Below are 24,095 nucleotides of genomic sequence, written 5' to 3' on the forward strand. Positions count from 1 at the left end.
AAACCCTGTCTCGAAAAACCAAAAAAAAAAACAAAAAAAAAACAAAAAAAAAACCAAAAACAAAACTAGGGGGAAGACAAAACAACCCCCCCCACCCCCAGGAGCCTTCAAACCTACAAGATCCGGGGGTGTGAAGGCACCTGCAGCTATGATCTTGCTGGAGACAAAAGCCAATAAATTGACCAATTTAAAACTTGTCGCTACAGGAAATTTGTATTTTATACCTTGTGCCCGTGCCTGCTGTAAAACTAACAATACAATCCCCATCACAAAAAGAGATTGAGTAAAGTTTTCATCTTAACTCCTTGGCACGTGCATGTGGCATACACTACAAGGGCTGCCAGCCTCCCAGTAAAACCTGCTGAAGGAAGCACTCAGCCTTCAACTATGAGGTCTGATCAGTATAAGGAAGCAAACTAGGCCCAGGCTTCAGCAGTAGCCAAAGGCTGGCGGTTTTGATTGTGATACCTGATGAGTTTAGCCATCCTATGACATAGAACTGTGTCATAGATTTAAAAAAATATTTTTTTGCTTTCTTTTTCTATAACAACTGTTTTTATTTCCTGTAGTGATTTTAATGAGTTCCTGCCTTCAGTTCTAATGATTGCTTTTAAATGTATTAAGTAAATGCCTTTAATTCCAGAACTTGAGAGATAGAGGCAAGGTCTCTGAGATCAAGGTCAGCTTGGTCTACAGTTAGAGTTCCAGGACAGGCAGGGCTACACAAAAAAACACAGTCTCAAAAAACCAAAATCAAAACATCATAAAAACAACCAAACAAAAAACCAACCAACTGAACAAATAAGTATATAAACTAAGATCTTATTTTGTCATTATTAGCCAATGACAAATTATTTATATAATCTAGAACTCTGTGAACTGAGTGTCATGGAAGTTGTGGTGATCCTCCTGGTTTGTGGCCACCATATCACAAGATAAATTCCTTTAAGTCAGAGAGGCAATGTGTTATACTTGCTTTAAACAAATGAATCCAGCTTTGCTATCCTTTTCAGTGAGAGGGGGATAGAACATGGGAAGAATCCCAGAGACATTTTTTCTTTCTCTTCTTCATTCTCCTCTTCTTCTTCCACCTTCTCCTCTTCTTCCTTCTTTTTTCCCTTGAGGCAGGGTCTCTCTACAGAGCCCTGGCTGTATGGGAATGTATTATCTAAACCAGGCTTGCCTCAAACTCAGAGAGACCTGAGGGCCTCTGCCTCCCAAGTGCTGGGGTTAAAGGTCTGTGCTACCATGCCAGGCAAGATAAAGTTTTGATTGGCTCACAACAGCATGTATTTCGGGGAGTTATTGTGAGGGGTTTTGTTTGTTTTTTTTAAAGACTGGGTCTCACTAGGTAGCTCTGGCTGTCTGGCTGGCCTGGAATTCACTATGTATTCACCATGACCCTGAAATCAGAGATCCCTTGTCTCTGCCTGGGGAGTGCTAGGTGAGGTTGGTGTAGTTCAGGGACAGTGTAAACCTAGCCTGTATGAGAACCTGGGTTCCATCCAGCACCACACACATCCATTTAGGTTGGTTTTGGCTTCTGCCGACTCTGTTTACTCCATCTCACGTTATTGCTAGTATTCAGGCTGATTTTTGTGTTTGTTTGTTTTTCGAGACAGGGTTTCTCTGTGTAGCCCTGGTTGTCCTGAAACTCACTCTGTAGACCAGGCTGGCCTCGAACTCACAAATCCACCTGCCTCTGCCTCCCAAGTGCTGGGACTAAAGGCGTGCGCCACCACTGCCCAGCTTTATGCTGATTTTTCTATTCCCCTTTGGCCCCAACTGACACTTGCCTGGTTTCTGACAGTTCTCAAGCATCTGACCTAGGTGACAATGCTTCCACAGACTCTGTTCCCAGAAGTCTTCCCATCTTCCATCTTCATCTCCTCGTCTTCTCACTGGGAATGGCAGCAGAGCTGCGTTTATGTTTAAAGCAGACACTTTACCTAGAGCTTTTAAGAGTGTGCCCCATTCTTTTGAAATTACTGTTAAGTTTTTGAGAAAGAACAATTGTGCCAAGGCAGATGTGTGGAGTCAGTTTTCTCCTTCCATCATGGATTTGGGGGACTGAGCTGTTCAGTCTTACTGTTAAACCATCTCACCTGCCCAGAGCGTTTCTTTATCCTCAGGACTCACAGGTCGCTACTATATGTCTCAGTAGCACTATTTGTTAATTTTCTAGAAATAAAAGATGTCTTTTCAACTTAGGAAAGCCACAATACATTCCTGTCATTTGTGAAGATTTTAGGGTCCCACCAAAACTGTCAGATTCAATGGCTGTTGTCAAATGTGCCTCTGCATCCTGAGAAAGCACGTGAAGCTTTTCTTAGCCATCACAGATTCAATCTTCTTCAGCATCTCCACAGAGACATCTACTCTGCTCACCTCATCCCTGTTGGCCCATTCTATTACCCCTCTGTCTTCAATTTAAATTCTTCTCTTTACAGTTCTCTGTCCCTATTTCATGGGGAATGTGGTTTTGTCTCTTCAGTGTAATACTGTCAAGGAGGATGGGGTTATCCCAGCACTCAGGTGGCTGATGCATAAAGACAGCTAAGAGTTTGAGGCCAGCCTGGGCTACAGCATGAAAACCTGTTTCAAAAGAAAGAAAGAAAGAAAGAAAGAAAGAAAGAAAGAAAGAAAGAAAGAAAGAAAGAAAGAAAGAGAGAAGAAAGAAAGTCACTTATAGCTATGTGTGGTAGCACATGCTTGTCCCAGGAGCTTGATTGAGGGAGAAAAAGACTTTAAACCTACAAACTAGAGGTCAGTTTGGACAAAGTAGTAAGACTCTATCTAAAAAAGTAAATTATTCCGGGGCTGGAGAGATGGCTTCGTAGTTAGGAGAACCATCCAGCTACTCTTCTAGAGGGCGCATTCCTCTATAGGTTCAAGTCCCTGCACCTACACGGCAGCTCACAACCATCTAGAACTTCAGTCTCAGATGCAACACCCTCTTCTGGCCTCCAAAGGCACCAGTAGTGCATACAGTGCACAGACATACTGCAAGCAAAACACTCATCCATATTAGAAAAACAAACAAAACCCAAAAGCCACAAAAGGTATTACATACCTGTAATCCTAGCACTGGGCACTGGAGTAGGAGAGGCAAGAAGACTGCCACAATGCCAGCCTGGGGTACATAATGAGCTCCAGATCAGCTAGGGCTACATGGAGAAATGGTAGCTAAAAAAAATTAATAAAACAAAAGAAAAACCAATACCTAATGTTTGGTGTAGTGGTGCTCTTCAAGTGTATACATTTGGAGCTGAGATAGGCAGACCAAAGTTCAAGGGTATCCTAGGTTATAGAATGAATTCTAGGTCAGCCTGGGCTACATAGTGTGATACTGTTTCCAAATAAGCAAATTAACTTTATAAATTACCCAAGCCAGGCATAGTGGTTCACACCTATAATACCAGCTCTTGTGAAGGTGAAGGATTACTGTGTGTTCAAGGCCAACCTGGGTGTCTTCATTAGGGACTTACTGCTGTGAACAGACACTATGATCAAGGCAACTCTTACAAGGACAACATTTAATTGGGGCCAGCTTACAGGTTCAGAGGTTCAGTTCATTATCATCAAGACAGGAACATAGCAGCATCCAGGAGAAGCATCCATGGTGCAGGAGAAGCTGTGAGTCCCATGTCTTGTTCCAAAGGTAGCTAGGAGAAGACTGGCTTCCAGGCAACTAGGATGAGGGTCTTAAAGCCCATGCCCACAGTAACATACCTACTCCAACAAGGCCACACCTAATGGCACCACTCTCTAGGCCAAGCATGCACAAACCGTCACACTGGGTAACATACTTCCAGGCCAGCCTGATCTAGAGAGTGAGATCTAGAAAGGGTGGAGAGGAACTCTCATTTATCGCAGTTGATATTAAGACTCCAGATTATGTACTACCTTGGCTTTGGTAAAATCACACCTTATATGGTCTAAACACAGGTTGCCTTCCTACTTTGAATGTGTAAATAAATACCCCAAGCTTTGTACCAAGTGGAGCACTTGCAACTCCAGTGCAGCTTTGCTCGGCTTGTAGTGTCGTCTTTCATTGACCTGTGGTCACATTTATGAAACACATGCTATGAATCTCACTTGTCTAGTGTCAGGTGGCCTTTTTGGCAGCTCTTGTGGCTTAGGCGTGGGAATCCCTGTCTAAATATCAATGGGGTAAAGAAGAACCATTAATAACAAATATCAAAAGAGGATGGAAAAAAGAAAGAATAAAGAAAAGACAGGAGGGATGGTATGAGGGAGGGAAGAGGGGAGGAAGAAAAGGAAGGAAGGAGGGAGTGAGAGAGGGAGGGAGGGAGAGAGGGAAGGAAGAAGGGTGAGAGGAGAAAAGACTGATGGTTAGGTCTGTATGGTGGCACAGGCCTTTATCCCAGCACTCTTTGGAGGCAGAAGCAGGTGGATTTCTCTGAGTTGTATATATAAGTTTCAGGCAAGCCAGGGCTATGCAGTGAGACTTTTTTTTTAAAAAAAAAGAACAACACTCATGTGACTGGGTGGAGTCAGAGTAAGACAGATCTCTGAGTTGAAAGCCAGCCTGGTCTATAGATCTAGTTCTAGGACAGCCAGGGCTACGTAAACAAACAAAGCTGAGAAACAAAAAGAGAGGAAAAACAGAAGGAAAACTGACTCAACTATAAAAAACTGGCTAGAGAGATTGACATAAGTGGTTTTGCAGATGTAGGTGAACAACCAGTAGACTATTTCTTGAAGGGAATTCAGTCCTACCCTGTACAACTTATATTGGAGTTCTATGCCTCCAAACGTAATAAATCCACCTAAATACAGCTATGGCTGTAACTCAATGCTTACATGAAGTCCTGGGTTTGAGCTCTATCATGACATAAAACTGAGCAGATGGTACACACCTGTACTTGTGAGTTAAGCAAGAGGATCAGAAGTTCAATGTCATCCTCAGTTACAGATGGAATTCAAGGTCAGCCTGAGGTACAAGAGAACCTGTACCAAAATAACTGTACACATAAGAAATAAGTCTGTGTTGTTCCCCAGTACTAAGCTCTGGTAAGACATTATGGCAGCACAGGAAAGCAGATGCAGAAGGATGATCATTGTTGAATGGTGAATAAAATCACAACCCAAATGAAGTAGAACACTTTCAGCTTCAAAGAGGAATGTGGGGCTGCCTTTCTGGGAGAACTGTGCCTCTGAACCCCGAACTGTGGTGAATGATGAACTTAATTCACTTGTAGTTTAGATGTTTGTATAAAGCTGGGGCGTGGTTCACGTAGAGGTCTGGAGGACATCAGGCATTTCCCCTGACTGTCTTCTACCTTGCTCACTCTCCACCTTGTTTTTGAAACAAGGTCTTCCACTAAAGCTGTAGCTCATGGATTTGGCTGGACTTACCAGCCAATGAGGTGCAGGGGTCTGTGTATGTAGGCCATATTCCTTGCACACACCCCAATTAAAGACATATTTTGGCACCTGGCATTTATATTGGTGCCCACTGTGTACTTTATCCATTGAGCCACCTTCCCAGCCCCTGTATTAAACGTTTTAAGACATAGTTTCTCTGTGTAGCCCTGAATGTCCTTGAAATTGCTCTGTAGACCAGGCTGGCCTTGAACTCAGAGATATACTACCTCTGCCTTGAAAGGGCTGGGGTTAAAGAGATGTACCAAACCTTAAAAAAAAAAAAAAAAAAAAAAAAAAAAAAGCAGTGCTTACTTAATTAGAAAAAATCCTTTGAAATTGGACCAAATATTTATGGAAATGACCCGTAAAGATCCTTAAGATGACATACACCAATATAAAAAATATAACTGAAATGGTTATGCTCCAAGTATGATGAGGTATTTTATGATGTTATATAACTGACACATGTATATAGTCTATGAAAACCAAAAGGTAAAGAAAAATGTAAAACTATATTCATGACTGTATTCTTATCACTTTTTAACTATATGCCACACCCCAAAAAGATACTTTTACATTGGTGTTTTGCCTCCATATATATCTGTGTGAGGGTGTCAGATTCGCTTAAACTAGAATTACAGACAGTTGTGAACTGGCATGTGGGTGCTGGGATTTAAACCTGGGTTATTTGGAAAACCTGCCAGTGTTCTTAACCACTAAGCCATCTCTCCAGTCCCCAAAGTAGACAGTTTGTTTATACTTTTATGTTCCCCAAGGTCTCAACTTTCAGTGTTGTTTTTGTTTTGGGAGTGGTGGCTCACACCTTTGATCTCAAGTGCTGGCAGAAGCATGTAGTCTCTGTGAGCTCAAAGCCAGCCTATATAGAGAGTTCTACATAGAGAGGCCTACATAGAGGGTTCTAGGCCCACTAAGGCTACACAGTAAGACTTTGTCTCTAAATAATAAAACAATAAAATAAAATAATTGTTGAGTTGTATTATAATACTAAGGAGCTACCTGGACTTGATCACTATAAACTTCTTTGCAAGATACAAAGTAAAAAGAAACATCAATCACTACCCTAAGTAAATGCTTTGTAGCCAAGGAGAGCTGTGAACATCTCACCATGTAGCTCCTATGTGCTGAGCTCACACAGACTCAACTGGTTTCATGGAAGCATGCAGACTTTAAAAAAAAAAAAAAACCAGTTCCCATTTTTCTAACAGCAAGAACAACTAACCCAGCTCAGAGTTTTCTTTGAACACTTGTTTTACATAATTATTATAGACATACTTGGTGATGACTTAATGAAACTTTTATTATCTGCCTCTGTCTTTCACTTTGCCATGCCAGTGTCTCTTCTCCTCAGTTGCTGTCACCCAGTAAGGGCAGTAACTGAGTTGTGGAATCAATTTCCTGATGATTATGGGCAATATGACCTCACTTAGGAATTCATATTTGCTAATCCAGTCTATTTTGATATGAGGCAATATGCACAAAATAGAAGGACATTAAGGCAGCCAGCATTTGAGAGGCACAGGCAAGATCAAAAGTTCATGGTTACTGTGGTGTTTTAACTGAAATTGACTCCCACAGGCTCATATATTTGTATGCTTAGTCTCCAGCTGATATTAGTGATTAGGTGTGACCTCGTTGGAGGAGGTATGTCACCCCAGGCCCAGTGTCTGCCTGTCTGTCTCTGCCCGCTGACTGCCATTAGGATGTAGAGCTCTCAACTACTACTCCAGTGCCTTCCTGCCTGTTGCCATGCTCCCTACCATGATGGTAAGAAACTAACCCTCTGAAACTGTAAGCAAGCCCCCAATTAAATGCTTTCCTTTATACAAGTTGTCTTGGTCATGGTGTCTCTTCACACAGCAATACGAAAGTGACTAAGGCAGCCAGTATACTCTACATAGTGAGTTCCAGGGATGCATAGACTAGGCAGACAGAATGAACAAACAAAAAGGGCTGGGATGTATCTCAGCACAGTGCTTGCCTGCATGCACAAGGCTTTGGGTTCAATCCCTAGCACCACATAAACTAGACTTGTAGCACATGCCTCTAATCCCAGAACTTTCATAGAAACAGAAGGATCAAGGTTGACCTAAGTTATATAGCAAGTTCAGAGCCTGCCTAGGACATAAGAGACCCTGTCTCAAAAAACCAAATAGGGCTGAAGAAATGGCTCAGTAGTTAAGAGCATGTCCTGTTCTGGAGGACCTAGGTTTAGTTCCCAGCACTCACACTGGGTGGCTCACACTTATAAATCTAGTTCCTATGATCTGACACCCTTCATGGATACCTGTAACCAGATGATACACACACACACACACACACACACACTCTCTCTCTCTCTCTCTAAAGCTTTAAACAAACAAATAACAGGGCTGGAGAGAGAACTCGGTAGTTAGGAACACTGTTATTCTTGAAGAAGCCCTGAGCTCAGTTCCCAGCACCCATATCTGGCAACTCACAACTGCCTCACACTCCATGGGATATCACTGGCCTCAAGTATGACAGACAGACAGACAAGACAGACAGAGTGCCGACCACATGACATTGCCAATGTAGTGGCTCATGCCTCCAATCCTAACACCCAGGAGGCTGAGTACATGCATTTGGTCATATTGGCAGAGTACCTGTTTAGTATATCGAAGGCATCAAGTTTGATATCCATCACCAAAATGAACAAACCCAACCAAACACACACACTTGTACCACTTATGTACAACACATAATACTTACCTAGGTACTCATTCTTGGCGCTGTACTCAGTATGAAAGGAAGAAGGCTCTTTAGGACAAAGGACCCTTTATCTCTTCTTTCTTATTTTTAGGTTTTGGGGATAAAATGCATGGCCTCACATTGAAGTACTCTAATACTAAATTACAAGGTCAAAGATCTGTTCATGGAGCCAGGTATAGTAGTGTAAAATGATTCCAGTGTTTGGAAGGCAGAGACAGGAACTTTATGAGAGTTCAAGGCCAGCTTAGGATAGATCTTAGTCAAATCCTGTTTAAAATAGACAAAAGTTTTAGCTCTGTTGATTGATTGTAAGATCAAGCTACCACCAGGGTGCTGAAAACCTAGCCACCATTGGACCAGCACTGAAATACAATAGACAAAAAGCACCACACACCAGAACATGGGAAGTAATGTACCATGAAACGTTTCCTTCGGCTGCTTAGATTTGCTTGGGTTACATGAGACTCTATCTAGAAACAGAAACAAGTGTTTAAAATATTAACGTTTTGTGTGTGGTGCTAGAAATCCAACATGAGACTCTATATGAGCTGTATCCACAGCCCTGAGAAATTTTAATTAAATACTTAGAAATCTTAAACATTTAATGTTTAAAAATTAGTAACTTGCTTAGCCGGGCTGTTCTTGAACTCACTGTGTAGACCAGGCTGGCCTCAAACTCAAAGATCCACTTACACTGCCTTCCCAGTATGGGAGTAAAGGTGTGTGCCGACAGCACACTTTATTCTTCAAGTTTTAGCTGACTAGTTGTGAAAGCAATTTGTAAAGGTTATAGAACTGTTAGCTACTTAGTATTTAATGAACTGTTCGATTAATATGTTTATTACTTTAACAGATTAAGTACTAGATAACGAACACACATAATACACAAAAGATTATATGCCTTTAGTGGGGCTGGGGAGATGGCTCAGTGGGTAAAAGCACGACTGCTCTTCCAGACAGCCTGAGTTTCATTCCTAGAATCCAAATGGCAGCTCAAACTTTTTGGAACTCTAGGTCCAGGGGATTTAATTTCTATGGGCATTACATGTATGTGGTACACACACACACACACACACACACACACACACACACACACACACACGTTATAGGCCTTTAGGATGTCGACAATCATTAAAGGCTGGGGGCAGGAGCATGGCGTACATATCTATAATCCCAGCACTTGGGAGGCTGAGTCCAGAGCACTCTGAATTTGAAGCCTCTGCTACCACCTTAATGCAGGAGTCCTGGGATTACAGATGCATTGTAACATTCCTAACCTTGTATGTGGTGCCAGGGATTGAACCTGGGTCAACAGGCTTGCATGGATAGTGCTTTTACCTGCTGAACCATTGCCCCAGTCTTTACAGTGTAGTCCACGGGCTTTCAGCTTTGCTGCCGCTGGCAATCTCCTGCTGATGTACTCTGATGATATCAAGATTCTGCTTTAACTGGCTTTGTGTGTAGTCTAGCAGGAAAGGAGTAAGAACTCCACAAGTGGATCTAATGTATAACTAAGTAACCACTGATAGGATGACTCTACTGTCAACTATGCCTCTCCTACCGTCTCTTACTGTGATCATCTGCATTTCTTCCTCTTACAAAAACTAGGCTATAAATGGCCTTACCAACATGCATGCAGCCCTTTTGTTTTCTTTATTTACTGACTACAAGTACTTACTGTCTCAAAAAACAAACAAAGGAGACTGTACATGTGGTACATGCCTTTAATTCTAGCACTTGGGAATTAGATAGATCTCTGAGTTCAAGACCAGCTTAGTCTATACAGTGAGCTCCAAGCCAGCTAGTGAGATATTGCCTCAACACACACACACACACACACACACACACACACACACACACACAAAGTAACAAACAAGGGGCTAGAAATATGGCTCAGGCAAGGCAGCTAGTGAGATTTTGTTTCAAACACACACACACACACACACACACACACACACACACACACACACACACACAAACAAGGGGCTAGAGACATGGCTTAGGCAACCCAGCTAGTGAGATTTTGTTTCAAACACACACACACCAAAGTAATAAACAAGGAGCTAGAGACATGGCTCAGGTTAGGAGCACCAGCTGTCTGCTCTTCCAGAGCACCCACCAGGCAACCACCTGGCGGCTGTAACTCCTCTGTAACTCCTGTACCAGGGGATCTCATGCCCTCTTCTGGACTCTGTAGGCATGCACATGGTGCACACAAATCTGCACAGGCCAAAATCCCATACACATCAAATAATTCAAAGATGTGTTTCATCCTCAGTATGCTGCTCACTGCATGCACAGCCCACAGGAACCAGAGCAAATGACCCTATAAGAGTCACACATCTTCCACCCCACACCCACTTCTGAGCATATGTTCCTCTTATCCTGCAGTGAGTAGAATCACCCACACCAGCTGTAACTTTTTCTTGTCTAGGATTCAGGGCTGAGTTCATGTGATGTGCTGTCAGAACTGTTACATCCAGCCCAACTGGGTCTTCCTCCTCTCCCTGTCTCATAAGCAGCTGGCCAGTCTTTCCTCCTGAGACCTTCCTTTCAGAGAGACCTATGTCTCCTGGTTTCTATCCTTGGCATTTCTCATAAACTCTTCTCCCCAGGATTCTTAGCTTACTTAGAATCCCTGGGTCTGTATATAAGATGGTGAGATTTCTCTCACCAACTGGAGAAGATATGGCCTGAGAGACTCCCCATATGCACTTTTCTCTGCCCAAGAGGGGCTCACCTAGGGAGCAGGACTTGCAGAACACAAACAAATACAATAAATGCATTTAAAGGTTTCTTGTGAGAATAGGAATGGGCTTCTGGCACCTCTAAGATCAACCCTGAGGTCTAGATTTTATTTGTTTATTTGAGACCCCAAGTCAGGCCTTCTACACACAAGAAGCTCAGTAGTATTCACAGGCCTTTAATCCACAACTTTCTGGTCATATTCCATTCCTGCCCCAAGATGGCAGGGAAGGATGAAAACGCATGTAGGCCACATGATACACTCAAGGAAGGAGTGGAGTCAGACTGAAGCCTGGGCAGGGAGGTCCTGGCCCCAGGAGATGAGGGAGTTGCTGGCCTGGGCAAGCTCAGTGATGGACACCCGGCCCCGCTGTCGGATGAAATTGGCCACGGCAGCCAGTTCCTCTGGGGTTATGTAGATGAACTTGCCCCGGTCGTCAATCACACCTGTGGGGACATGCACACAGTAGGACTGAGTCCTCCCAGGCTTTCCCTACCTAACCTGAAAATGCCCATCCATCCCTTTATAACTGAATTAGGGCCTTTTAGTTCTCCTGTCAGCCTGGCCCTTCCTGGGTACATCAAAGCCCATGTGGGTGAGCCATACAAATCCTTTCTTCCCATTCCTCACTCCAAAGCTAGACAGAGGCTTCTGTCTTCCTTGTGACTAAGTCCAATCCCCAGTGTCCCTCACTGCATATCCCTCCCACCCTGGAGAGGCCAGGCTGCCTTTGGAACAAGTTTGCAAGCCTCTGTGCTCACTCAGCCCCATAGACTAGGGCCTGTTTGTAGGTCTGGCTCTCATTCTCACCTGTCAGAGTCCCCTCCGTCAGCAGGTCCTGGATGCGGCTTATAGTGTCCTGTAAGTAAACCAAGTCTCAGAGCTCGTTTTTGTTTTGTTTTGTTCTTGTGATTTCCACGCTCACAGACCATCACCCCTCCTCCCCCTAGCATGTGGCTCCTGCCATGACTGTGCTCCTCCTAAGAGGGAGTCTTGACCACAGAGCCATCACCACCCTCTCCCTAGCATGCTGTTTCTGCCATGACTGTGCTCCTCCTAAGAGGGAGTCTTGACTGAAGGAGCTCTAATCATTGGATCTGCCAAACCTCTATGGAAGTTTTCTTCCAGCTAGAAGAGGAATAGTGGAGATGTCTCATTGCAAAACAACCTTTTGCAAGAAGTAACTAGATTTGGGCTGCACTGGTCACAGGGCAGGCTAAAGTATGGCACTTGACTTTCCTTTTCCTTTCCTGTTCTTTTCATCTCTATAGAAATGCAGAAGCCAGGCGGTGGTGGCACACGCCTTTAATCCCAGCACTTAGGAGGCAGAGGCAGGCAGATTTCTGAGTTCGAGGCCAGCCTGGTCTACAGAGTGAGTTCTAGGACAGCCAGGGATACACAGAGAAGCCCTGTCTCGAAAAACAAAACAAAAAAAAACCAAAAAACAAAACAAACAAACAAACAAAAAAAAGAAATGCAGAATTCCTGGAGTGCAAAGAAAACCCTACGCTCTGTTCAGTCTTGGCTGGGGACAGTCTGAAAGGGCACTGTGACTTACCATCTTCAGGCTAGCTCCCTGCTCGCTCCTGGCCACAGACCCTGCAGCTATATTCCACATTCTAGGACTTACCTGAGTCCTTAGGCCCATCTGGAAAGCCAGATCTTCCAAAAGCACAACCTTGGACTGCTACAGACAAAAGGAAGAGGGAGGGGCTGAGACCACCTGGCCAGCTCTATGCCAGTGAGATGCCCTATCTTTAAAAAAAAAAAAGGTGGATGGCACCTAAGAAAACATGCAGAGCTGGCTTCTGGCTTCTGCATTCATGCACACACACATACACCATTTCTTTAAACTAACATATATCTAAATAATCAATTGTGTGTGTGTGTGTGTGTGTGCGCATATATGTGAAACAACACACATTTAGAGAGGTCACAGGACAATCCAATCACCGTATGAATCTCAGATCTTAAGGTTTGACAGCAAGTACCTGCTGAGCCATCTTGCCAGCCCAAAAGTTGGTCTTTTGTTTTTAAGCTTTTAAAAATAGAAAATGGTTACCTAAGCCAAGTGCTGTGGTGCCTCTCTGTAGTCTCAGTATTTGGCAAGTAGAGGCAGGAAGGTCAGGAGTTCAAGACCATACATTCACACACATTTAAAGGAAAAAAACCTTGCAGGAACGGCAAACAAGAGCCAGCTCCTACCTCAGAGCTAAAGGCCTATCTGGTGAAACAGACGTACACAGATCAGATGGGAACAGCCCGGGTCTTATACAAGGCCCACAGAGACTCGTTCCTCTCTTGCGTTTGCTTCTCACCCTTCAGTCTAGACCTCCACAGTCCTGAGAGGTGCACACTTCTCACTCAGCCTCTTCACACTCTCTCACCTGCAATAGCCAAATAACTATCACTAGGGCTGGCAAGATGGCCTATGTGCTTCTGAGGACTTGAGTCCAATCCCTGGAACTCACTAAAGAAGCTGAGTGTTGCTGGAAGTGGCAGTGCACGCACTCAGGAGGCAGAGGAAGATGGATCGCTGAGAGCTCAAGACTAGCCTGGTCTACAGAGTGAGACCCTGTCTCAGAAACAAGCAAGCAGCTGGGTATGGGTAGCATCGTGTACTTGGGTCCTTACTGCTGGAAAGGCAGACAAGGAGTTTACTGTGGCTCACTGGCCAGCTAGTGTGGCCTGCATGAATTCCAGGCCAGGGAAACAAAGCATATTACTCTCCTCCTTGCAAGAAAACCAAAGGCGGGCAGTACCCGAGGCCCCCAAATATGTGCGTATCTCCATGCACACACTGGTTCACAGGAGCACCCACACATCTACAAACACACACACACAAAGTAACTCCATGAACAGTGAAAAGTGCTCTATGTGGTCCTGGGCCATGTCTCATGGCTGCTTTTGCACCCTTAGTAGAAGCGAGCTTCTAGCAGCTCAGTCCAGGCGTCACAGCTGGGTCCACGCACGCGTCTGCCCCCACCTTTGCCACATATAGCAGGTGATTTGAGAGAAGGCGGTCCTTTGCATTTCTGTGAATCTTCCACAGCAAATGAGCTGGGGGAGTAATGACATGGTGACACCTCCTCAGCTACATATGGCATGTGACTTGTTGGAGTGCCAAACCGTATGTGCAAGCAGGGGTGCAGGGTGGGGGTGGGAGGGTTGGGAAGAATACAATCAAGAGGCAGTTGGGCCAGGGAGCAGGAAAGCGCAAAATGATCTGGCCAGCAGCTTCTACCTATGAAACAAACCAGGCACTAGGATCTCAGTAGTCCTTCTCAGAGCAGGACCAGAGTCACCTCCTGTGCTGCCTGGTTCCTGAGGAGCTAGCCTGAGGCACTATTAGAGTCAAAGTGTATTTACACAAATAGACATTCCTAGCCATGGCAGAAAGTGGAACAGTCATCCTTACTGTTCACATGAAGTGAATTGTGTACAGACACTTTCCTCCAGCTCTGAAGTTCTGTCTAAAGGGTCAGATCCCTTGGGGTGAGGAAGGTAGATAGCGTGAACTTCACAAGTCATCTTCCTTCCTCCAAGATGGTAGCTTCAAGAGTTTGGAGAACACCAAGAATAGAATCTCTAGGGAGTCACCAAAAGCAAGAGCCAGAACTACGAACTTTCTTCTGGCCCCTGCAGAAATTAGGGCAACACTGAAGCTGACCCCTAAATCTACCTGGGAGGCCTCGTGAGGGAAGTATTTTAGACCCGTGCTGCTCCCCACTGCATAGGCAGGGACAGTGAGTTCTCAACAGGACAGTGTAAAAACTTCTGCTCAGGGTAGAGTGCCAGGGTGGAGTGTGGGCTTCATCAAAGGGGAATGCTCACAACCTAAGGGAAAAGGACTCTCTGGAAGATGCTATGGCTTCTCCTTCTTAGGGATTCTGGGCCCCAGACATGAGCCCAGCCCCTCAATGTGGCTGAGCAATATCTAAGCCCTGCTCTCTTTTAGGAGAGGTGGGGGAGGATTATGCAAGCCCCAGCTTCTTGGCAGCCCCTGATGCCACCCCCAGTATCGCCCCCGCTCCCTCTGCACTCCTTCCCTCAGCTGCCTCTGCACCTCTGAGCCGCACTTGAAAACCTCTCCCCTTCTCGCATCCTTTGTGGGAGACAAGTTGCTTAGCAGCAAAGCGGATCAGGATGTGCTTATGCAACCCAGAGCAGCATCAGGGCAGCCTATGGAGTGGCTATGGATTGAGGGACACTGCTGACTGCTCAGGTGTACAACGAAAACACCATTCTACTTCTTCAAAAAGGCCTAAGCTCCCAGTCAGGACCACAGAGCACGGGACATTTGTTCCAATTCAGTGGAACCTCAGCATGACAGAGCTGACAGAAAACACATGTGAATTGACTTCAAAACAGGATGACTCATTGAGCGTGGGGTCTGAAGAGCAGAGGGACTGTCAATCAAGTATTAGGAAGCCACTGGAGGCTTGAGCCTCCCACACAAACCTCTGTCCTTTTCTACCTTCTAGGTCTAAAGAAAAGGGACCTTCCTGGCCAAGAACCAGTAGCTAGCCCTTCTGGACCCCATGCCCATGCTGATCCAAGACTGAATGAGACACCCCTCCTCGGTGCTGCGAACATACACAAAATATACATAGACACATGTATACTCACATGGCAGGAAATACCAGAATTCTCTGAGCCTCTTACCTTAATGTAATTGATGAATTCTGTCAGGAAGCTGTGAGACTAAAGGGCAGAGAAAGCAGTGAGCTCCAACCCTGGCTGAAGGCCTGCTCACCTGCATGCTGCCTGACTGCAGCCTGTCTTGGGTTCCCACTCCACCACCTGCTTTCATGAGAGGCAGAACCTCCCAGACTAAGGGACGACAGGACAAGGGTCTCTGCTGAGACCAAGGCTACAGTCACAAGGGCCTACACTTACTGGCACCTGATGGACACATTTCTTAGTACACAGCCCCAAGTGTTTAAGGTGGTGTGGGTGACCTCGGACCTAACTACCTAACACTACCCTCGTGGCACAGATTTCCCAGGAGTGACGGGCCCACCTGCTCCTCAGTCATGGTTTCGCTAACACCTTCTTCTTCTACCACGAAGGCCTCCTTCAGTTTCAAGTACTCCTCATGCTCCCGCCGGGCCTGCTCCTCCCGAGCCTTTCTCTCTTCCTCTTCCTGTGGACATAGAGAAAGAAGAGGCAGGTATTTGGGGCAACTGCCCACTCACATCTGTTCTTGTGTCTGCAGCACACAAGCTCATACAATCCAGACAGTGCTTCTCACAATAGGCAGAGGCTCTCCTCACTGGCCCTGTCATCACCCAGGCCATGCTCCCCAGACCCTTCCCCTGTCCCCTTGCTCAGGAGATTAACTTAGAAAAAAAATCTTGAAAACCTTGCCACAACTTCTTCCTGGTCATGTCCAGGTCTGAACAAGCAGTCGATTCTACTCCCTACCAGCTGGCACATAGTCAGCCCACTGTTTCTTACCAGCCATGCATACAGCCAGCCCACTGTCATCTAGCTTCTGAATCATCTGAGTAGAGAGTCTCACTGAAGAACTATTCTGACTGCCTTGCTTGATGCGGGAAGGTGGCAGCCCAGATCAAGGGCAGGTCAGAAGGACATTGTCTTGCCTTTTGCTCAACCAGTCTCTCTGCTCACCTCCCTCTCCCCATGGAGGCCAAAAGTGGGCTGGGGTTGCCAATGTTTGTGTGCCACTTGGTAAGGGTGCTGGGATCCAAACTCTGGTCCTCTGACAGAGCAGTGAGCCCTCACACTGACCCACCTCTTCACTCCCTAGCTGTGGCAGAACAGTGACTTATTTCCATACAGGTATGAGGAGATGAGGAAAACAGTAAAAGCATACAGTAATAGTTCAGTAGTGGAGCACTTCCCTGAAACTCACAGACTTTATGTTCAATATTCAGTCCTGAGGGTAAAGAAAACTGAACAAAGGAAACAACAACGAAACGCAAACCCCAGCATGACTCCAGATAAAGTCATCCCAGGCTTCCAAATGTGGAGTCAGCAAAGCACAAGTTCAAGGCCAGCCTGGGCTACAGAGAGCTTTAGGCCTATTTTTACATAATAAGACCCTGTCTCAAAAAAACAAATTAATTAATTCAAAATAAAAATCAGAACAGGGTATGGTGGTCCTTTAGTCCCCACACTCAGGAAGCAGAGGCAGGAGGATCCCTTGAGTTTGATCTGTTTACTTGGAGACCAGCTTGGTCTATAGAGCAAGTTCCAGGACAGCAAGGCTATACAAAGAAATCCCATCTGAAACAAAACAAACAAACAAAAAAATAAAGAAAGAAAGAAAGGAAGATAGATAGACAGACAGACAGATAGATCAGGGCTGGAGAGATGACTCAGCAGTTAAGAGTACTAGCTGTTCTTGCAGAGGACCCAGTTTGATTGTCAGCACCCACATAATGGCCCCTATTTTTTTTTCTAAAAACCAAATAAAATAAAATAAAATAAAAATAAAAACTAGCCAATCCAAATCAAGTTACAATTTACAAACTAGTTTTCCAATATCCTTCAAAGCTAATAAGATGATAAACAAGGAAAACCTGACTGACAATCAAACCCCACAGAAGCCTAAGAAGATGTGACAAGTAACCAAAACACAGTATGTTAGATATGACCCTGCAAAACAAAAATACCTGGGCTGGAGAGATGGTTAGAAGCCCTGACTACTCTTCCAGAGGACCTGGGTTCAATTCCAGGCACCAACATAGGGACTCACAACTGTCTCTGACTGCAGTTGAAGGGGAACTGATGCCCTCTTCTGGCCTCTGAGCATATTTGCAGGTAAAGTACCATATACATAAAATTAAATTAAATAAAAAAAAAAAAAATACTAGGGCCAGTGGGGATGCATGTAGCTCAGTAGGTAAGATTTTTGTCCACAAAGCTCTGGGTTCAATTCCTATCTAAAGCAGGCATAGTGGTGCACGCCTCTACTCTCAGGACTTGGGAAGAAGAACCAGGAGGACTGGACATCATTGGCTACAGCAAGTTCAAGGCCATCTGCTGCCTTTAAAAAAAATGAAAAGAAGGAAGGAGACAAAGAAGGAAGGAAGGAAAGAAGGGAAGGAGGGGGGAGGGAGGGAGGGAGGAAAAAAGGAATGAAGGAAAGAAGGAATCTGAATAAAATGTGCCACTTAATTTAAGAATGTGCTATTATTCTTGTTGAGAAATGTACCGATATGTGAAAAACCTAAAACAAGGAGAAAGCCAGGACACTGACCACTATTCAAAGGTAAAGAGTGTTCTCTGTTCATGCCTTTCACTGCCCTTCCCAGTGTCCATGGCCAGGCTTCCTCCAGACATACAGAGTTCTGGGACAAGCCAACCAGAGGCCCTCGTGTTTTATGCACCCTAAATGTTTGCACTTTCCCCTCTCTTAGAAACCTGGTTCTAGAATAATATGGCAAATAAGAATTCATTAACCATCTTTCAATAGTGGCTCCAGTTCTCCAGGCCCAGTCCTATGTCAGGCCCCAATGGATTCACTGTCTCCTGAAACTGTTGACAATCTCAGGGTCCTCAGGGTCTAGAACTGCCGTACTTCTCTACTTTGCTCCTCATTGCTTTCTCAGTTCTGGACACTCTGACCACATTCAATAGTCCTCAAATGCCTAGGCACCCATAGCTCATGCTCACAAGAATCCCTAGCGCTGGGCTGGAAGGAGCTCAGCACTTAAGAGCAGTGGTCACTCTTCCAGAGGACCTGGGTTCTAATCCAGAACCCACATGGTGGCTCACAGCTATTTGTAATTCCAGTTCTGATGCCCTCTTCTGTTTCTCTATAGGTGCCAGGCACATACACAGTGCACAGACATACATGCAGGCAAAACACCCATAAACATAAAAGGTTTTGTTTTGCTTTTTGGAGACAGGATCTCTTTACATAGCCTTGGCTGTCCTGGAACTCAGAGATAGGCCTGTCTCTGACTCCCGAAGTGCTGGGATTAAAAGCATGTACTGTCATACCTGGTTCCTTTTTTACCCCGATACACATAAAATTGAGGAAAACAAAAGAAAGAAATCCTCAGTTCAAAGCCATGCTGCTTCTGCAGGTGATGCTTTGAGGCAGGCCCTTCTGCTGGGTCCATGACCCATCCTTTGTTTTGGAGATAGGAGCTAGACAGTTAGTCCAGACTGTCCTCCTGCCTCAGCTCAAGTGCTGGGATTATAGGCAGGAGTCACACCACACCCAGTACACCAAGTACAAGTGTACTTGTACTATCTTGTAGCATGGAGGCATTTGGGAGTAGAGCTAGATAATAATGGGCCAGACAACAGGGTCCAGGGTCAATCTTACCTTCTGTTCTTCCTTCAGGCGGAGCCGCTCCTCTTCCTTCTTCCATTCGGCCTCACGTTGGGACTCTAGGCGTCTCCGTTCTTCACGTTCAGCCTCCTCCGCCTGGAGAGACGTTTCTATAGCACATTTCCTCTTCCTCTAGCTAGTTTGCCCAAGAAATGCAAAAGAAAGCCATTGCCTGGGCCAGGACATGGGCTAAGGCTACAGGACACAAAGCCAGGGAGACAGCAAACACCAGCTCAGCACAAAAGGAACCCCGAGGGCAGTCTGCTATGGGAACTAGAGAGTGGGTCTTTCCCACCCCCTGGAGCTATGCCCCAGCTCTTGCTCGCCTCACGCTGAGCCTTTCGAGCCTGTTTTTCCTCTAGCTTTCGTAGCTTCTTGGCTCCAATTTTGCCTGTTGGGTGAACTTCTGCTGGCTTCTCAATGCCTTCTTCCTCCTGGGCTGGGTATGGTCAGACAAAGACAATTTAAGCCTGAGACAGAGAAGACTTACATAACCCCCTGTCACCTTCTTCAAGGGGTAGGTGAGTGCATAAGGGGTGGTTTTTACCTACCCCTGCTTTCTAGAAGCATCTACCATAAATGTGCATACACATACCGGTGTGAGAACATTCACATTATGTAATTGGGGGGTGAGAGGTGGAAGGTCAAGAGGACAATGAGACTTTTGATACTGCACAGCTGTAAGAGGACGGCAACACCTGAATGTTTGAGGCTCACAGGTGTCTGTATCTGCAGAAGTCCCTAATTTCTGTCTCTGTGCCAAACCCCCAGGGAAGGATAGCCTTGTGGGTAAACTTATTCCTGCCATAAATCCAACATCCTGTATGTTCTAGTCAGGAACTGATGAGTGTCTTGGACTCTTTCAACCAAGACTCTTCCTTTATCTTAACAGAGCCAGACAGAAAAAAATAACCCTAACGTCAGGGCCAGCTGAAAATAGTTGCTAAGCTGACGCCTGAGCCTCAGAGTCATGACCCAAATCTGTGACAGGACGCAGGGTGAAGAGAGGGCCTTTGTTGTTGTGGGTGCTGCTTGTGAAACATCTATATAAGCCAGGCTGGCCTGAAACTTCCCATGCTCCTGTTTCCATCTTCTGAATGCAGGAATTATAATCATGCACACACATCCACTAGAGGACTCTTTTTAAGCCAAAGGGGCTAATACTCCCAAGGGCTCAAAGCAAAAGCCCAATTTCCCTTAAATTCTCTTCTTCATACTGAAGCCAGGTTTCAAGTACTAGAGAAGACACATCCTTTCCCACAATCATGAGGACTTTTGTAAGAATCCCCGTATCTGGTATGTTGAGGTAAATGTCAACAGAAATGTCTGTTTCTAAGCACTTATTCTAGGGTTACAACTGATCTCACTAAACCAAGATCAAAGAAAAGGCGCCCAATAGAATAGGGATTGGGTTAAGAAATGCTGATTTCGAGGACCAAAGCCCAGGCCCAAGACTCCAGCCTTGCCACTGAGTGTCCTTCCTACACTGGCTTCATGCTCCTTGGGAATATCTAGCCTGGGGGACTTCTTAACCCCTCTAATTCAGCCTCTCCCCCAGGCTCGGCCCTCTCACCTGGAACAACAGTTTCACCCTCGTTCTCATCCACTTCTTCCCAGGCCGCTCGCTGGGCTCGACGCTGGGCCTGTAGACGGCTGCCCAAGTCCCTCCGACGCCGGGGCCTGCTTCCAGTTCTCTGCTCTTCCGACTCCTGGGGCCATGACTGGGCTACCTGGCCTGCTCCTGCCCTCTCTTCCTCATTGTGCAGTGGTTCTCCATCAGCTTTGGGGAGGGAGGTACCATAACACTGTCAAGTAGCCTATCCTCCAGATAGGGAGGAACAGCCTCTTGGGAGTCTCATCCTCCCCTGCTCAACCCCCTTCAGACGACTGCGCCCACAGCACAATGTCCTCACTTAGGTTTGTCAAGGCATTTTTTTTTACTCACACCTTGGTCTGATGCTCATTTCTCATATACTACCTCCTTTAATACCTTCATCTTTTGAACTCAACCCACTTTCAGGTGACCTATGAGAATACTCTCGCGCTGAGGTTTACAGATCTCACTGGATGCCCACTGCAAGAGCACATGCACTTCTTGCTTAACGCTGTGTTGTGATTTTATAGGGTACTCCTACCAGAGACTACATGTCACAGTCGGGGCTGAATTCTCCCTCCTTGGAAGACTTGCTGGCGATCAGCTTTCCCTCAGCTTCTGTCTCCTCTGCCCCTGGGACACAGAGGTGTTCTGAAGTAGCTTATGGGGTCAGGGATCAGAGAGATATATAGAAACTCCTACGCATACATGAAGTGCTAGTAAGGGAGACTGTCAGATTATCTGTTTGTACCAGGCCAATGACCTGGCCTTCTAATCCTGGTGGAGGAGAGGCAGAGCACTATGGGTGCCCTCTTTGGCGGGAGATACCTTCAGAGTTTCCTGAGGCTGCCCAGCCCTCCCTCGTAAGCAGAACATACTGGGAGAGTTAGAAAACGGGCAGCCTCTCCTATTGGTGCAGTGTAGAAAGGCAGGCTTGGTGCCTAGGTTGCGACCCCAGCACTGGTCTCAGCACTAATTCCGAATGTATCCCTAGGCGCGTGCGCAAAGCTGTCTCCGGCCAGCGTACGAGCTTCTCGTAAGCACAGGAAAACACGTCAGTGCATGCGCACGAGTCACGACGGGACGGCCTACTAAAGCCCAGGAAATCTGAAAAACGGATTCCTCGGCCCTGGGACGGCGGCACCTCCTACCTGCTGCCGCACGACCCCGGCTACGAGTCAGGAAGACGATCAGGCCGATGAGCAAAACCGCCGCCGCCAGATACACCCAGGGCCCCACCATGACGACAGCCAGCCTGGCCGCGCAGCCAGCGCGCCTGCGGGACCCGGATCGCCAGGCCCCGCCCACTACCGTCCGCCCTGCCCCGCTGCTCGCTGAGCTCCGCCCCCGCCCTGGGCTTGACCTGGGCCTAGGTTAGCTTCGGAGTCCCCTGCCTGTCACCCCTGTGCTCGGGAAGTGGATATCTGGAGACCAGCATTTCAAGGTCTCTGGCTATATGGCGACATGGAGGCCAGTCTGCAGTTAAGAACGCTGGCTGCTCTTCCAGTGGGTCAGGGTTCGGTTTGCAGCACCCACATAGTGGCTTGCAACCTTCTGTGACTCAATTCCAGGGGACCCAAAATCCTCTTCAAACCTCCTCATGCCCCAGGCACGCACGTTGTACACAGATATGCATGACCACAAAACGCTCATACATGTAAAATAAGTGTTTAAGAGAAAAAGAAAGAAAAAAACGAAAATAGTGGGGTGGGTAAGTAAGGAGTTAAGCTGGCGTTGTAGATTAGTAGTAGAAGACGCATGGCCAAGGACCTTAGTTTAATTTGGAGCACTGAAAAATGACAACGTGTATGCGAATATCTTACTAATGCTGCAACTTAGCTATCTATTTCATTACTTTCTGTAAATTTTGAATATTTTGTAGTTTGTTTCTCAGTATTGATAAATCTAAGGCCTAGGTGTCAGACACGTACTGTACTACTTTTATCTCTAACACCTACGTTCGTTCTGTATATTTGAAGACTTAGACCCATATTGCTTGCAGGCTAAGGCTTTCCTGGAATTTTATCTCAGCCTAGGCCCCTACTTTAGTTGTTTGATTTTGTTCTGAGACGGGGTCTCTGGTAGCCTAGGCTGGCCTCACACATGGTGTACACTTGGTGTATAAAAGACAATGACTGTCAACTGATCCTTTTACTTTTGTCTCCCAAGTGCTTAGATTATCTGGGAGTTCGGGTGTGCACCTTGATGTCCAGATGCTCCTTCATCTTTTGTGAGTAGGTTGTTTTGTTTTGTTTCTTTGAGGTTACATCATATAGCTCTGCCTGGCCTAAAACTCAGTATGTAGACAAGGTTGGCCACAAACTCAGAGGGATCTACCTGCCTCTGCCTTCGTTACAATTAAAGGCATGTGGCACCACAGATGTTTTGGGCTCCTGCATTCTTAACAAATGTTATTTTACATGTGAGTAATTATACACACACACACACACACACACACACACACACACACACACCAGGTCCTAAAGGAGGTCAGAAGAGGAAGCAATCTGGGTCCTCCACAAGAACAGTAAGCACTCAATCATGGAACCATCTCTCCACCCAACATTAAAATTAAATTTTAAAAAAGTAAAAACATCAGGATAAATATAATAAAAATAAATGTTAATTATTGAAAGTTTGTGTGTATTAAGGGTTCATAATAATTTCCTAGAGTATTTTTTGTGTGTGTAAGTTTGAAAAATAAAGCTGGGCAGTGATGGGTACATGCCTTTACAAATGAATCTCTGAGTTCAAGACCAGCCTGGTCTACAGAGAGAGAGAGAGAGAGTTCCAGGACAGCCAGGACTATACCTGTCTTGAAAAACCAAAAATGAGCCGGGCGGTGGTGGCGCATGCCTTTAATCCCAGCACTTGGGAGGTAGAGGCAGGCAGATTTCTGAGTTCGAGGCCAGCCTGGTCTACCGAGTGAGTTCCAGGACAGCCAAGGCTATACAGAGAAACCCTGTCTTGAAAAACCAAAAAAAAAAAAAAAGAAAAAAAAAAAAGAAAAAAAAAAAAAAACCCAAGCATTTTGGCACATATTTTTATATTTCTGTCTATAACCACTGAACAAATACTTTGATTTTCTAAATACTGATTTAAAGTAATACGTCAATGATCTGTTCGTTACTAATACAAAGTTACCATTTGCAGATCAAACAATGTTGAGGTTCTGGGTAAAGGTATCAGAGAACCCCACTTGATTCCAGCTTCCTTTTGTATGTGTTTGTCTTTTCTTCAATCATTCACTGCCCTAACCTAGGTTCTAGGAACCAAACTGCTCGGAATGTATTATCTGGGGATTA

The 24,095-nt window shown here is 45.6% G+C and overlaps 1 protein-coding gene across 2 annotated transcripts; it reads right to left on the reverse strand.

The window, feature by feature from the left end:
* Positions 1 to 10,968: 10,968 nt before the first annotated feature.
* Ddrgk1 (DDRGK domain containing 1) lies at positions 10,969 to 22,105 on the reverse strand. Of its 2 annotated transcripts, XM_034495717.2 has the most exons (9): positions 21,942 to 22,105; positions 20,770 to 20,976; positions 19,523 to 19,635; positions 19,191 to 19,292; positions 15,909 to 16,031; positions 15,551 to 15,589; positions 12,516 to 12,572; positions 11,696 to 11,744; positions 10,969 to 11,331 (listed from the first exon to the last, which is right to left on the reverse strand). In XM_034495717.2, exons 1-9 carry the CDS (start codon positions 22,030 to 22,032, stop codon positions 11,165 to 11,167), a joined length of 948 nt encoding a protein of 315 aa, XP_034351608.1. In that variant the 5' UTR covers positions 22,033 to 22,105; the 3' UTR covers positions 10,969 to 11,164. The 2 variants fall into 2 exon arrangements, with proteins under 2 accessions (XP_034351608.1, XP_076785874.1); XM_076929759.1 differs by lacking the exons at positions 10,969 to 11,331; positions 11,696 to 11,744 and having other exon boundaries at positions 12,533 to 13,945.
* Positions 22,106 to 24,095: the final 1,990 nt, after the last annotated feature.

The sequence above is a fragment of the Arvicanthis niloticus genome, chromosome 2, assembly GCF_011762505.2.
Source record: "Arvicanthis niloticus isolate mArvNil1 chromosome 2, mArvNil1.pat.X, whole genome shotgun sequence".
NCBI lineage: Eukaryota > Metazoa > Chordata > Mammalia > Rodentia > Muridae > Arvicanthis > Arvicanthis niloticus.